The sequence below is a fragment of the Parasteatoda tepidariorum genome, chromosome 1 (assembly GCF_043381705.1).
Source record: "Parasteatoda tepidariorum isolate YZ-2023 chromosome 1, CAS_Ptep_4.0, whole genome shotgun sequence".
NCBI lineage: Eukaryota > Metazoa > Arthropoda > Arachnida > Araneae > Theridiidae > Parasteatoda > Parasteatoda tepidariorum.
In genome coordinates, this window is record NC_092204.1 from 59,548,618 (window position 1) to 59,564,096 (window position 15,479).

The 15,479-nt window shown below is 27.3% G+C and overlaps 1 protein-coding gene across 1 annotated transcript in view; it reads left to right on the plus strand.

Annotated features, from left to right (window-relative positions):
* The window catches only part of LOC107454162 (CCR4-NOT transcription complex subunit 1), a 56,547-nt gene that overhangs the window by 16,500 nt on the left and 24,568 nt on the right, over positions 1 to 15,479 (plus strand). Inside the window, exons 12-28 of the mRNA XM_071185542.1 lie at positions 1,304 to 1,448; positions 1,701 to 1,808; positions 1,884 to 2,123; positions 3,148 to 3,296; positions 4,469 to 4,625; positions 4,751 to 5,006; positions 6,887 to 7,062; positions 8,364 to 8,488; positions 10,045 to 10,155; positions 10,257 to 10,335; positions 10,790 to 10,969; positions 11,499 to 11,642; positions 12,465 to 12,644; positions 12,726 to 12,842; positions 12,958 to 13,068; positions 13,152 to 13,286; positions 14,640 to 14,999. Coding sequence (XP_071041643.1) covers positions 1,304 to 1,448; positions 1,701 to 1,808; positions 1,884 to 2,123; positions 3,148 to 3,296; positions 4,469 to 4,625; positions 4,751 to 5,006; positions 6,887 to 7,062; positions 8,364 to 8,488; positions 10,045 to 10,155; positions 10,257 to 10,335; positions 10,790 to 10,969; positions 11,499 to 11,642; positions 12,465 to 12,644; positions 12,726 to 12,842; positions 12,958 to 13,068; positions 13,152 to 13,286; positions 14,640 to 14,999 — 2,773 coding nt within the window. The remainder of the gene's footprint in view (positions 1 to 1,303; positions 1,449 to 1,700; positions 1,809 to 1,883; positions 2,124 to 3,147; positions 3,297 to 4,468; positions 4,626 to 4,750; positions 5,007 to 6,886; positions 7,063 to 8,363; positions 8,489 to 10,044; positions 10,156 to 10,256; positions 10,336 to 10,789; positions 10,970 to 11,498; positions 11,643 to 12,464; positions 12,645 to 12,725; positions 12,843 to 12,957; positions 13,069 to 13,151; positions 13,287 to 14,639; positions 15,000 to 15,479) is intronic.

A 15,479-nucleotide genomic window follows, 5' to 3' on the forward strand; every position in this document is an offset into this window, starting at 1 on the left:
GAAATTTTAAATTTCTCCTAACCTTGACTTTTAATTATTTTCATCGGGTTTCACTTAAACACTTTGCCTGTAGCATATATGAGTGCCCATAAGCAGAATATTTTCAAATGTTCTGTAACGGAACTTATTAATTTATACAAATGTTCTACAAGCATTTTTCAGCGAAAAAAAGTCAAAATACAAGGTTAAAATACAATATTTTCATTTTACTTTACGTTAAAATACAATATTTTCATTTATTAAAATACAGGATCATACACAGATACACTACATTATTTTTTGAACCAAGGCAAACATTCTTGATTTGTTACTTTTTCAAGCACTTTTGAAGTACAAAATTCTGTTGATGATGAATTAACAGGGTTCCCACGGTCCTTGAAAGTCCTTGAATTTTTTTTTGCTAAATTTAGGTCCTTGAAAGTGCNATAATTTTTAAAATTGGTCTTAGATTAAGGTCCTTGAAAATTTTGTTGAGGTCCTTGAAAAGTCCTGGAAAGTCCTTGAATTTCAATCTCATCATAGAGTGGGAACCCTGATTAATAAAATGCCTATGATATGAAGGTCCGAACATTAAAATAAGCGCTGCCTTAAAAATCTTTTGAATTGACAAGTGCACATTAGCAATCACAAACATTCGCTGGTCTGTTGTTCCAACTGCTATTAAACCTTCAGGTCATTATGGTCTACAGAAGAAGGTATGAGATTAGGATTGGGGATTGTTATGCAAAGCTGCTGGAGGCGGGGGAGGGGTTCGCAGGAAAACTCTGTCACTTATTCAAGATACAAATTGTTCTGCAGGACTTTGTTTGTTCTGCGACGTACGTCACAGTTTTAGGCACTTTCTGCTTCTGGGTATCAGTGTATCCTCTAGAAACATACATAACAGTTATCAAGCATTTATAAAGAAAAAAGTCTAATGGACTTTTAAAAAAATCATAACTGGGTGTAGTACATACATATTCCTCATCACCCTAAATTGGAGCATTATGCTTTTATCCTCGCTCTCCATCTCACTCTGTGACCAGGTATTCTGCCTCTCTCCATGTCTTTCCTATTGTTTTCATTTCACCTAGAATCACCTTAGTAGTAGTGACAAAATAATGATTAAACATTATGAAGATTTTTTTTTTTTTAGCATTTTTAAAATTTTAAATTCCTTAAATAATGTCTGAAACAAACATACTCATTATAATAAGTTACATACAACCTCAACCTGAAAAGAAATTTGTTTCGTGTAAACTTTTTTTTTTTTTAAATATGCTTTTACTTTGATTTTTAATTAAACGTGTAATTTTCTTTGTAGGAAATCATTAGATTTAATAGAAACACTGTTGCATTTATCAGAGACATTACATTTATCTGAGACGCCTTTCTTCAAAGATGAGCTTTTCAAATTTCCTCTTTCACATTGTCCCGATCTTCTTATTTTGGGCCTTATCCAAACGTCAGTAAGTAAAAATTGATTATTAAATGGAAATTTTTGTTTTCATTTTAATTTTTCTAATTATTGTATTTATTTTGTTTAGTTAATCTTCTGATTGTTAAATAAATTCAAATTTGTCAAATATTGTTGTATTTTAGTATTCATTCCTAAACATTTAACATGTGTATTTTGCCTTTATGTAATAAATTCTTAACAAATTTTAAATTGCTATTATAGACATTAAAAATTTTAAAAAAAAAATTTTTTTACTTTACAGCGAGCCATTAATCAGATGCACAAGGAGCTATTGTTAGCCCTGATACCTATATTTTTAGGAAATCATCCTAATTCTGCTATGGTTTTACACCTTGCCTGGCACAGTCAAGTATGTGTCGTTTTAACTTATGTTTTAACTTGATTTCAGTAAATGTGTAGAAATTCATTATGTTTTCCTCCTTAGAATAACTTGACAGCTGTAAGAAACATCATCATGCAATCTATGGCTGACTGGTATGCAAGAGGAGATGGGGATCAAATAAGGCTTTCAAGGATATTAGATGTTGCACAAGATTTGAAAGCATTATCAATGTTGTTGAATTTAAATACGTTTATGTTTGTCATAGATTTAGCCTGTTTAGCTTCTAGAAGAGAGTACTTAAAACTAGATAAGTGGCTTAGTGATAAAGTTAGAGAACATGGTGTAAGTATAATTTTTTTTTTTTAAATAGCATTTTGTCATTTGTGATTACATTATTTCTTCAAAACTAAATAGACTTCTTTTTTTTTTCTTTTTTTTAGATATTATGATTTTTTTTATTTTGTGCTCCTTTTTATATATTTTTATTTTTCAATCTTCTTACTGCTAAATATCTCACGTTTTCTGTGTTCTCACTATCAGACTAAACAGTTTCAGTTTAGACTGAATAAACTAAGTCTTAAAACTGGAATTTATTTAAAATTTATGAATATTTTTTAAATAATTATTTGATTGCTAAGATATTTTTCAAATGCTATTTGTGAAAAATACTTTCAAAATAAAAATGAAAAATTCTTGTTTTCTTCTCTCTAATGAAATTAAATTATTAAAAAATTTTAACTTTTCGTCTGCAATCGGAATTTTGTTATAAGTAAATCTTCAAAAACTTGTGATTGCTTAGGAAAATATTTTCTTTTTATAACTTTTTTTTTTATAGTGAAGCAGATAAAAAAAAGTATTTGATAAAATTATTTTATGTCATTTATTATATCATATTTTTTGTCAGAGTTGTTTCGCAACTGATTTATTGGGAAGAAATTCACCCTCAGTGTTCTAAACTTGCTTAAAAACATTGCCCACTAGAAAATTTTTATTTCCTGATTTCAAAATTCAACTGAATCATTAATTGTTCTGAATTATGTTTTTATCAGCAGAGTAATAAAGTTTGTTTTGATAATATATGTAAAACAATTTTATAAAGTACTAATTCTGTAACTTTACAACTCAAAAAAAAAAATATATATATTTTTTTTTTGTTTGAACTAGTGTTATTAGTAACTTGCTATCAAATTATATTTTTACTTAATTACATAGTTTTAAACTTAAATTTATTTGTCTATTAGAAGTTTAAAATCTTTTAATATTTTGTTAGCGACATACTTCCTTAGCAGTTCTATATTTAGTCTTTTTGTAGGATAATTATGAATGGGTGTGCTGCTTTCATGACAGATTTTGTTTAAATTTTTAGGAAAGTTTTGTGAACTCATGTGTGACATTTTTAAATAAGCGTTGTCCCCAAATTATAAGTGGAAATATCAAAGAAGAAAGTTTGCCAAAAAGTGCATTACCTCCTGAAACATTGGCAACAATATTAAGTTTGCTCCACACTCTTGTTGGGTTAGTATGAATGTTAAAATACAATTCTTTTTTATTTTTTCAAATATTTTATTTATTTAAAAAATTTACTCTTTGTGTTTAGAAATTTTTAAAAAAAAAAAGTACTCAGAACAAACTAAAACAACAAAATACTTTAGAGAAACTTAGTTTGTGACAATGCAAATTTTGTATTGGATTATCAGCTCTTACAATGTCTTACGTGTATCATATTATCATGTCTATCATTATCATATCTATTCTTAGAAGAAGAAAAAAATTCGTTCTGGATCTTGTATGAACTCTGACTGAATTTAGAAAACAAAAGATGAATATATGTAAAACAAATATTAGTAAAATTTATGTATAAAATAATGAAATCGTATATGCCTCGTGGCAGAATCGCGGTGACATTGTCGCAGAAGGTTACAGAGTTCTTGTAGAAAGATTTTTCTTTTGAAAAGTAAAAAAAATTACTTTTCTTTTCTACAGAACACGTAATATTTGAATCATGCATTTAGATTACCACTTTTTTACCCTCTCAATTTACGTAGTATCGTAAATCTATATAATGTTTCGGTTATTTTTTCGGCAGTTATTGATATTGATTTTCACATGGTTTTTAAAGATCCCGATATATTTCAAACAATATGGAAAATACATGCATTTGAGTATTTATTTTTTAAAGCAATAGTTCTATCGAGTTTTTGGCAGTTATTGCTATTGATTTCTCCATAGTTTTTAAATCAGATATTTTTTATACCATGTTATTTATTACAGTAACCTAATCTCGAAATGAAGCATGCATTTGAGAAGTCCGATTCTCGTCATTTCGTCTTCGTTCTTTTTTTTCGGCAATCGCTAATTTTATGGTTTTCAATTATTATTATTTTTTTGTGATGATGATTAATGTGTTTTCTCCTCCAATAAAATCTGAGAATATCTCCAATAATATTAGATTAAAAAATTATTAAATGATCAATTGAAAATAATCATACAGTTTCTTTTCTTGTAAACAGCGGTTTTTTTATTAATGAAATTAGTAACATATATTTTTGTTATCATTAAAAGAATCTTGCAGAAAGATATTAGTGCTAGAGTTTTGTCACAGATTTCTCGAAAAAATTCTGCCACGGAGTCGTATATCCTGTCTTAATCTGATGAAATCTTATATTTCTTATTTTTTGTTCAAATAGGTCAACATCCCAAGAGCTATCGGAGAAAATTTTAACTATGGTTGGCAATTGTAATGTAGTACTTAATAAAAATCGCCATCCTCCTCCTGGTGTTGTGAAAACTACTCAAGGGTTGCAATCAGTTTTACCATCTGTGATCAATCCACCTAATGCTGGGGTAAGAATAATCATAATTAGCTTTTCAATATTAATTAAAATAAGCAGTACTTTAACAAATTGCTTTAATTCTTGTCTTTATTATTATTCAATATTGTTACAATCAAGTTTTTTTTTCTATTACAGTTGGATCAATTATGTGGTTTGGCATCTTCGGTATCTGGAATAACTCTGGGCAACAGTGTAAAAACAATTAACAACACAAATGCTGGATTTCCTAATTTACCTTTGGCATCATTTGCTATTCCTTCAGCTGGAGGATCTCCAGCAAAAATGCTATCTGTAGCAACACCAACCACTCAAACTGTATCAACCGTCAATCAAATAAATCAAAACCAGTTTTCAAATGCTACCACTAATCAACAAATCCATTCCCAACTGGGTATATTTTTATTATTTTCTTTAAAAATATATATGTATATTTGCTGATAAATGTAGTTTTAGTATGTTTCCTCGTTTTTTTTTCTTCTTTAGGTGCATTGAAATTAGACTAGTTCCGTAAAATGCGTTAAAAATTTTGTGTGTTTTAATTAAAATTCAAGAGGGGATACAAAAAGGGGGGAAATATGTCGAACCTCAAATCACAACTAACTTAGTTTGAAAGTGTTTCATAAGACAAGAAAGGGCTGATAACTGATTAATGCTTTGCGATGCAAGTGGAACTATTTTGCATAGTAAATATTATTTATATTTAATGTACAGGCGAAAAAGTCACTGCAATTTCTTAAATTCAATGAAATAAGGCTTTGAGGGGTGGCATACATTATTGAATAAAATAAAGCAATACACCGCTTATAATATACAGGTACATTTTAGATTTTTTTTATTATTTATTTATCGAAATGTATGTTATAATTAATTTTAATAAAGGAAAACTCGCTTTGATTTTCGCTCGCATTTGAATTTCTTAAATTCAATGAAATAAGGCTTTGAGGGGTGGCATACATTATTGAATAAAATAAAGCAATACACCNTATTCAATACAACTTATTTATTTATCGAAATGTATGTTATAATTAATTTTAATAAAGGAAAACTCGCTTTGATTTTCAATGCTTACGGCACATTTCTAAAATAATAAATTGTTTATGACCCAAGATCACAAAGAAATATTATGTCACTACCCACAGTTGTATTGTAGTTTATCATTTCCTTTTAAATAATTTTTATTTTCCATAAGAGGGGACAGGAGTTATGAGATCCAGAAAGTTTTTAATTTTCCAGTAATAATAGTAATTGTTTTTGTCTGATATCTGTATTTTCATGACGCTAGTATAATTTAAATAACTAAATTTAGAAATTTATCTCTAAATTTGCTCTGTTGGAGCTAGTAACATCTGAACATGCACAGTACTCTCTCTTCTAAAAGAAAAAAAAAATTGTTTGTTCTTGTCTTAAAAGTTTGTTTTTCTTTATTAGAGGTTCATTTTTCCATTCAGAAGCATTCAGTGTTCATGAGAATAATTGGTGCATTCTTAACTAGATAATTAGTATATTTATGAAAAGTTATGCTAATTTAATAATTATGAAAGCTTACAAGTTTTTTTTAATGTTGGAACTCTGTCCAAATTTTTTAATATTATATAATATCTATTGTTATTGATTATGTAATTGACAGTAATAGAGAAGTGTACATAATTATGGCAAAATCTTAAAAAATTAATAATTTATAATTGTAATAATGGTGGTATATTTTGATTTAAAAACGAAAAAATTTGAATGAAAAAAAGTGTCGATTGTTTTAGAATTTTGTTTATAAATTACTAAAAAGTCAAATTTGACTTCTTTTTTTCTCATTATGGGGAAAAAATTGAGACATCAAAATACTTTATATATTACCATATTTACATCAATTGCAAACAAGTATTTATTAATTTATTCACTCATTGCTGGGAAGACTTAGAGGGAAAAGGAAAGTCTATGGATATCTATGAAAGTCTACTATATTCACTGTAAAAATAATAATTTACTACAGATAACATTTTTTAAAATCTGTATCAGTTAAAAAATAAACTGCTACAGATGCCACCATTATCACTGGACGTACACTTTTTTCAAAAAGGGTTAAAATTTATACCTTCTAGAAGTTATGAAGGTTTAAATTTTAATACTTTCATAAAAATAGATTTATGAAGGTATTAAAATGAATTTTCACTTCTCACACCAGCTTAAATCGGGTCTACTAAATATTTTGTTTCATCACCTTGAAAATTTATAGCCTGTTTTTTATGTAGATTGATGGACTTTATTTCTCTCTACTAGGTGAAATCAATGCTATTTTTAGAGAAGGTCATCCACCTGTTTCCAAAGATATTGAAGATGAGGCCAATGGATATTTTCAAAAAATTTATAATCATTCTGGTCAATCAACCCTTACTATTGAAGAAGTTTTAGATATGTTGAAAAAGTTTAAAGATTCACCCAATAAGAGGGAACAGGTAATTAACTTTTACTGAAGTGTATTTAAATATTTTCATTTTGTATTCTGATTTTTCCAAGTACAGTCACTGCTGTTTATTAAAATTACTTTTTCTTAACTTTTATATATATATATATACAGTAGGAAACCGATTATCCGGAACGGTCGGGACCATCGCTATTCCGGATAACTGATTTTTCCGGTTTTCTGAATCGCTACAAANTTTTATATATATATATATATATACATACATACAGTCAAACCTATAGTGAACCTTCAAGAGACCGAAAATTTGGTTCACTATAACTGGGACTTCACTATATCCGCTAGCAATTTTAACTAATAGTGCCAAACTCCCCCCTTTTATTACATATTATTTAAATAAATGACCGATAAAATGAAATACAAAAATGACCAAGAAATATTTAGTAACAAAAAAGAATTTTAACTTTAATTTTTTATTAGTCTTTGTCTTGCGTACAAAAAAAATAGTAATCTGATGAGTAATCCTCAACATCAGATTTGGAAACACTTCCCGATTCTCATATAATTTTTCCTGAATTTATGTTATTCCACTTTTTAAACCTGTCTATCAGCCATTCGAGCACATAAAATTAGTCTCACCAAATCGCTTAGCAAATTCATAGGCATGGACTTGATGCATTTATCCAGGTAATGGAAGATTGCAGCTTATTTGAATGCTGAACTAATTCAATAATGAAGCAATCAAGAGAAATGCTTATTGCTACATTCCATGCTATAGATGGTTTTAAAAATCAGTATATGTATTTATTTTGAAGTAGAAATTTTAAAATTATTACAAAAAAATTAAGAAAATAAATCAGTCAAAGACAGAAAAAAGTTCATAATATCCAACTTCCTCTTTTCTTGGTTCACTATATCCACAAAAAATAACATAAGTGTGTAGCAAGGCATGAGAGTGGATATTTTGTTCACTATATCCAGGAGTTCACTATAGAGGGGTTTGACTGTTTGTATATATATATATAGATAGAGATATAAGTACCTATCTAAATTATACTTGGTAGTCTTCATACGTTTATAGAAGCCAGAACCTATTTAAGAACCAGCATATTATAGCACCATTAGTAGTGTTGCTGTTCTTTGCTTTTATGAAATTGCATAAAGAGGATTACTATTTTTTTATAATATCTATAAATATATAATGCAAACTCATGGTGGATCAGTAGTTAGAGCGTGAGACTTCCAATGAGGTGAACCGAGTTTGCATGCTTGTTTTTGTATATTATTTATTATGGTTAATTTATTAATTTAAATACTGTTATCTTTGTTTTTCAGGAAGTCTGTAATTGCATGATAAAAAATCTGTTTGAAGAATATAGATTTTTCCCCCAGTATCCAGATAAAGAACTAATCATTACTGCACAACTTTTTGGTGGCATTGTTGATCGTAATTTAGTAAGGTATGGTGTTTCAATATATTTATAAAAAAAAAGAGGTTTTTGCACCAGGAAAACCTGGAATTTTCAGGGAAAATGAGATTTTTTTAAAAAATAATGTCATGAATAAACTTAATTTTACATTAAAACCAGAAATTTGGCACTATATCATATTGCAAAATTTTAGTCTTCCATTTTCAACCATAGATTGCATTTGCACAATGGAGGATTTTAAAAAAGATTATTAATCAGATTTTTTTTCCTGCCTGACCATAAGTGTAGTTTCAAAATTCTATTATTCTGAAGTCTTACAGGGGTGTTGTCAGTTGAATGTCCGACTTTTGAAACTTCTGCCTTGAGAGCATTGATGTATTAGGTTATTATCAGTTCTGCTACTCAAATTTTGTGACAAATAATTGTTTTATAATTTCAGAATAATACATCATTTATTATAAACAAAAAAAATTTACCATTTGCTTCGTTTATTTATTTGATATCTGTCAAAGAAACAATATTTTTTAATTGAATGAATTCTGATTCCTCAGAGGTCTGATATCATTTGCAAGTTTTGCCTCATATGGAATCACATGTGCTTTTATGATATTTCTTCTATTTAGTAAAAGAAATAAAAGTAAAAGGATTAATTATGCAAAATCATACAATTATTTATTAATGAAAGCAGACTATTATTTTTTATGAAGCAGATTGCAGACTATAAGATTTAAAATTACCACTTGGTAATTTCAAATCTTATAGTCTCTAAGCACCATTTATTAGGGCTTACTTCATTTGAAATGTGCCATATGATTATATTTTAATAGCAGAATAGTTATAGGATTAAACAAATATTAATCTAAGCACTTTTACCTCTACAAAGAGTATTATTCAATACAACTTATATTAATTTTTAAAAAAATTTCTTTTTTTCCTTTTCTCAAGCCCATATAATGATTAAATTTCAGAAAAGTTGTTCAAATTCTTCATTTTACCCGTTGTTAGTTTTTGTTGTTAATGAGACAAAATTAGAATTTTGTTAAATTATCTTCTTTATTCATGTTTTTTAAAATTATTATTATTTGATATTTCTCAAAATCCTTACAACTTAACACTAAGCATACCATAACCAGTCAAAAGACTGGTTTTTGTATTGTAAAGTATTGGTATATATAGTGTTAAAACATTGATAAAAGCTTCTTTTTTTTTTAAGCCTAGAAGTTTTTGAGTGATGTTTGAAAAGTTACTTTAATCTTTTAAATATTATTATTCAAGGTTTATTAATTTATTGATATCTTTTCTTTTAGCAGATAATAGCAACTAATAACGATGAGCAAACAAATTCATTTCATATTGTAATTATCTTTTTAAAAAAGAAAATTTTGCTTTTTCTTATTCATAAAATAAAGATGCCTTTTGAATCAAACTCATAATTTTATTTAATAATTAGATTAACAGCTCTCTCTTTCTAAGTAACTCTTTCCAGCTGTATAAAAAATGATTCTTTTCTTAACATTGATTAAGGAAATAATTTTTCGATAAAAGTCATTTTTTAAAAACAATGCAAAATTGTGTTTCTTTTTCAGCTACTTAAGCCTGGGATTGGCACTTAGATTTATTTTGGAATCATTAAAGAAACCTCAAGGAAGTAAAATGTACTACTTTGGCTGCACAGCTGTTGAAGCTTTCAAAAATAAGTAATAATACATTTAGAAATTTGATTTAATCAAAATTTGTGTATTAAATATTTCCCATTTATATCATAGTAAATGTTTGTTTGTTTTTTCTTTCTTTCCAGATTGAAAGAATTACCTGCATATTGCCAACATGTCACTACTATACCAAATTTCCATGAACTTCCTCCTCATATAATAGAGGTAAAGTTAGAGAAATGTTCAAAATAAATGCATCAAAAATTACAGTAAATGTTAAATTATGAATTTATTAGAAAAGTTTAATTACTGAACAAAGCTATTACCCACACATAGGATTCCACTGAAATCTGACCTTCTTTAGAAGGACTGATTTCTTCTTTCTTTTCTTTGATTAAAAAATAATTATGAAACATTTCTTTAAAATCTCCAACTTTTAACTTTGGTAACAGCTTTTTCATATCATGTAAACCCTAGTCTTCTATCCTAAATAAATCTTTTACATTTGATGTAATTTCTCATTCAGTTCTTTTGGGAATTTATATTTAATTATCAGCTTATTATTTCCCATCTTGTTGAAGTATATTGTTTAAATAGTTTTTCTGATTTGAAATACTGATCTTCTTATTAATTTAATTTAGGTTTGTCATTATTTTAATTTTGTATTATTATTTTTTAGTACATTGAATATGGTGCAAGGAATCAAGACCCACCTCCACGCACGCAGCCTATTACAACAACATTTCCAACTTTGACACCTGCTCTAACACAGCCTCCAAATTTACCACTAACTGTAACTACTGTGACCACAACCATTACAACTTCAACAACTAAAGCTACTGTACCTGGCAAAGTAATGGTAAATGCTACATTCAAGGTGTCTAGCAATCTGGATAACCTAGGATTTTTAAATTTCTTAAGACAGTCAGGGAAATGTTTAAAATTAACATAATTTAAAATCTTGATTTTTTTTTTTTAATATTAAGAAAAAAAATTCCACTCTCTAATACGCAACTATTATAAACAATTCTTTTTTTTTTTTTTCTTTTTTTTTTCTAATACAAAAAAATCTTCATTTGGTATGTAATTTTTAAATTAAAATCAGTCAAAAAAAACTTTTTTTATATATTTAGCAAAAATTATAATTTATATGTTAGTAAATGTACATAATTAGAATTAATATATTATACTTGATTTCATACCACTTAATATTTTACTAACTAGTATTTTGAAAAAATAATGTAAAGAAAGCAGTTCTTTAAATTTTGATATTAAAGTCTGGAAGAGTAATGGAAATTTTATCCAGAATTTTGCCAGACGCCTGTACATTCTTTTCAATTCATAACTATCTTGCTCCTGTAAACATCCTGCACTGTTCTCTTTTTTAGCCATCTATTGTTAATCCAACAAGCATAGACACTTTATTAGTTGCAACTGAAAAAGATGAAAAACTTGTTGTTCCACCTGAATCTGTGCAAGATAAAGTAGCTTTCATTGTTAACAATCTGTCACAATCCAATCTTGTACAAAAAGTAAGCTATTTAGTTACTCTTGAAATGTTTTCTTTAAAACCTGATACTGACCTTACCTTAATATGTTTAAAGTTTAAATATATCATCAAAACAATGCCTTTGGATATTTTTTGTACATGAAACAATATGTGTTTCATGTACAAAAAGAAAAACCTTTGAACGAAGAACGAATAATTCATTAAAAAATTTTTAATCTCTAATAAGAGTATTACTAATGTTTAATATTAAAAATATGTTTCAAAAAGAATCTTACAGCATTTAAAAAAATTTCTCATTTTTGCTCATTTATTTACTGTCCATTATTATTTTGTATTTAATGTCTTTTAATTTTTTCTTTGAAATGTTGAATGAAATGAAATCATTCTAATCCTATAATCAGTGACATGTTCATTTTCATAATGGTATCCAATCCTTACTTAAAAAGTTTTTTTTTTATTTATTTATTTATTTTTTTTTTGCAAAACGTGTTTAAAGGCTGAAAAATTGACCGTTTCTTATAGATTTAGAACTATAATGCACACGAAAACTTCAATTTTACTGATTACCTCCCCCATCGTACTGATGAAATTTTATTGAGTCAAATAATTTTAACACAATATTTACATTGACTTGATATTTTTTTTTCAATTATTATTTTCATAACTTTTAAAATTAGTTATGCTATTAATATTAAAATATGTATATGCTGTTATTGTATTAATCAATTTTATTTACCTGTTCATATGCATGTATCTACTCATCTAAAAATATAGTTTTTTTCATCTTTACAAAAAAATTATATTTAGTTTTTATTACTCACAGTGTCATTAATTTTATTTCTAGACTGATGAATTTAGAGAAATCATTAAAGATGAATATTGGCCTTGGGCATCTCAGTATCTAGTCATGAAAAGAGCTTCTATTGAACCCAACTTTCACACTTTATACTCAAATTTTCTAGATACTTTAAAATTACCAGATTTAACAAAACTGGTGATAAGGGAGACCTTCAGGAATATCAAGGTATTCTATTTGTTACTTGAATCAAAGGTTCGAAATAGGATAATTTTTATTTTGTTTTCTAAACTTTATTTTATTTTTCAGGTCTTGCTCCGCAGTGATAAAGGAATAGCAAACTTTTCTGACAGATCTCTCCTAAAAAATTTGGGACATTGGCTTGGTATATTGACTATTGCTAAGAATAAGCCAATTTTGACTAGAGTAAGTATTGTATTTTTTTCTTTATTCCATTTTATAAGAAATATGTGTAATTATAAAACTTCTCAGTTAAAAATTTATTTTTAAAAAAATGGCATGTTTTCCTTTTTACAATTAGGATATTGATGTCAAATGTTTGGTAATGGAAGCTTATCATAATGGTCAACAAGAACTGCTTTATATTGTTCCCTTTGTAGCAAAAGTGGTAGAGTCCTGTGCAAAAAGCAAAGTAAGTACATCTTAAATCCGTTATTACTTAATGAACTTTTTTTCTTTTAAAAGTCATATTTTGATCACCATCCTTTTTTATAGGTATTTAAACCGCCTAATCCTTGGACTATGACCATTATGAGTGTTCTTGCAGAATTACATCGAGAGCCAGATTTGAAGTTAAATCTGAAGTTTGAAATTGAAGTGCTTTGCAAACACTTGAGTTTGGATGTAAATGTAAGTTTGTGAAACATTTAATAAACTTAAAATTAGTTACTAACTAGCACTGTAATTTTAATTATATTGTATTGGCGTGCACAAGTAAGTTCTCGCACAAATGTATTATAAACTAAATAACTAAGCTAATATGAAATTAAACGTTGAAGCAATTATTTTAATTTTATTTCAATATCAATAAAAATCCATACACCTTTAGTCTGTGAAGAAGCCCCGAGCTTGCTCCTTCTCAGTGTCTTAGTCGTTCTTTACTTTTTAGTCTTAATATTCAATGTTACTCTCCTGAAGACAAAGAAGAAGCCGTAACAATAATGTTAAAAGTTATTTCTAAGTCTTTGTACTTCATTTATTATTTTATTTTGTCAACTAATTTTTAAAAGGGTATTTGTAAATTACAACATTTTAAATTTAATCTTTATATACATATGTAAAACACTAAATTTTAACATTATAATAAACTTCTGTTTGCATTAAAATACAAAACATGTCAAATGAATAGCCAAAACTTTCTGGTCTACACAGCAGTGTGTTATGTTTCTCAGCTAATGGTAACAACAAAGCCAAAGACTAGGTTGAATTTTTATCAGTTTCTATAATAAACTGTAGAATAAAGTTAATTAATTGGTCTACTGTGTAAGATAAAACGTACTACTAAAGAGAAATGCTTTTACTGGAGTTTGGATAGTTATAAATACACTAATTATAAATCATACATTAAGTTTTATTGAACTGAAAATAATTATAAAATAAAAAGCAAAAATTCTTTTAAAAAAATTTTTTTTTAATTTTAAACCTTTATCTTGGAGCAAAAATTTCATGCAATTTCATATTTTGTCACGAGAACATAGCAATGTTCTTAGTCTTTATGCTATATTGAATAAAATAAAAAATTCAAATAACTTAGGAACTATTCAAGAGCCTTCAAACTAAATATACAAGTGCCCTCAAACTAAATTATGTATGTGCACTTGGTGCCATTTCCTTGCAAGTGGTAAGCTCCTATTTTCAGCTTTAGTTAAATCATTTAATTATGTTATAATTTTTTTTAATTAGATTTGTTTCGAATTCAAGTTCATATGGCTGTGCCCATCTTTTCCGAGATTATCTAGAGTGGGGGAAAAAGGAAAATATGTTGGATTTTTTAAATATAAAATAGCAAAATCTGAAATGATCACAATTAGTGATATGTATTGCAATTGTACTTTTAAAAAATTTATTTTTTGTCTTATATATTATAAACATTGAAGTTTGTTTTATTTGCACTCAATAAACTTATTAAAAAAAATTAGTTACCACAAGGCAAGTAATTTTCATAAATCTCATGTTTTGTAAAACTATTTATATTTCTTACAGGAGCTGAAAATTTTTAATATTTTAAAAGATGAAGAGCGTATGAGAAAACTAGAATCTCAACTTTCACCTTTGTCTAGTTTGCCAAAACAGAAAGAAGCACAAGTGATAAGTACTGTAAATATTCAGGTGCCAACCCAACCTGTACTGAGTAATGTAATACCTCCTAATGCTAATCCCATACCAAACAATGTGCTTCATGAGGAAAGTATTCAAAATGTATCGTTAAGTAGTCCTCCTGCTCTTACGACCAGCCAAGTGACTTCTTTATGTGCTACATTACCTCAGCCTCAATTTGCATATGGAGATATAAATATTGTGTCAACAAGTCACATAAACCCACACTTGTTAATTAATTCACAGGTATAAATATTTTTTTTTATGTATGAAATTTTTTTTTTTTTAAAATCTTATGGTGATAATTCTCTTTATCACCAGTGCATTTGTTATTAAGGCGTTAAATCCACTTTATCTGACTATTTATACCTTATACAAACTTATCTGGTGCTGGAATCATTTATTTTTCTTGCTATCAGTGAAATTTTAATAAATATTTATTGCCATAATTTTGCGGAGGTAGTCCACCCCAGGATATACTCCGCACCCATAAAATTTGACTTTCATCAGAGAGGCCGCACCATCGGGTACGCACAAAATTTTAATGTGTGATTGATTGCTGAGTTAACGCATCTGTTACAAATAACAATTTTCTATACAAAATAAGTTATTAAACCTTTAAAAATAATTATTAAATATACTATAAATTAGTATATACAATCTTACTTAAAATCAGAAATTCGATAATTTTTATCATAACTTTTCAAATGTCCACAAAGTTGTACT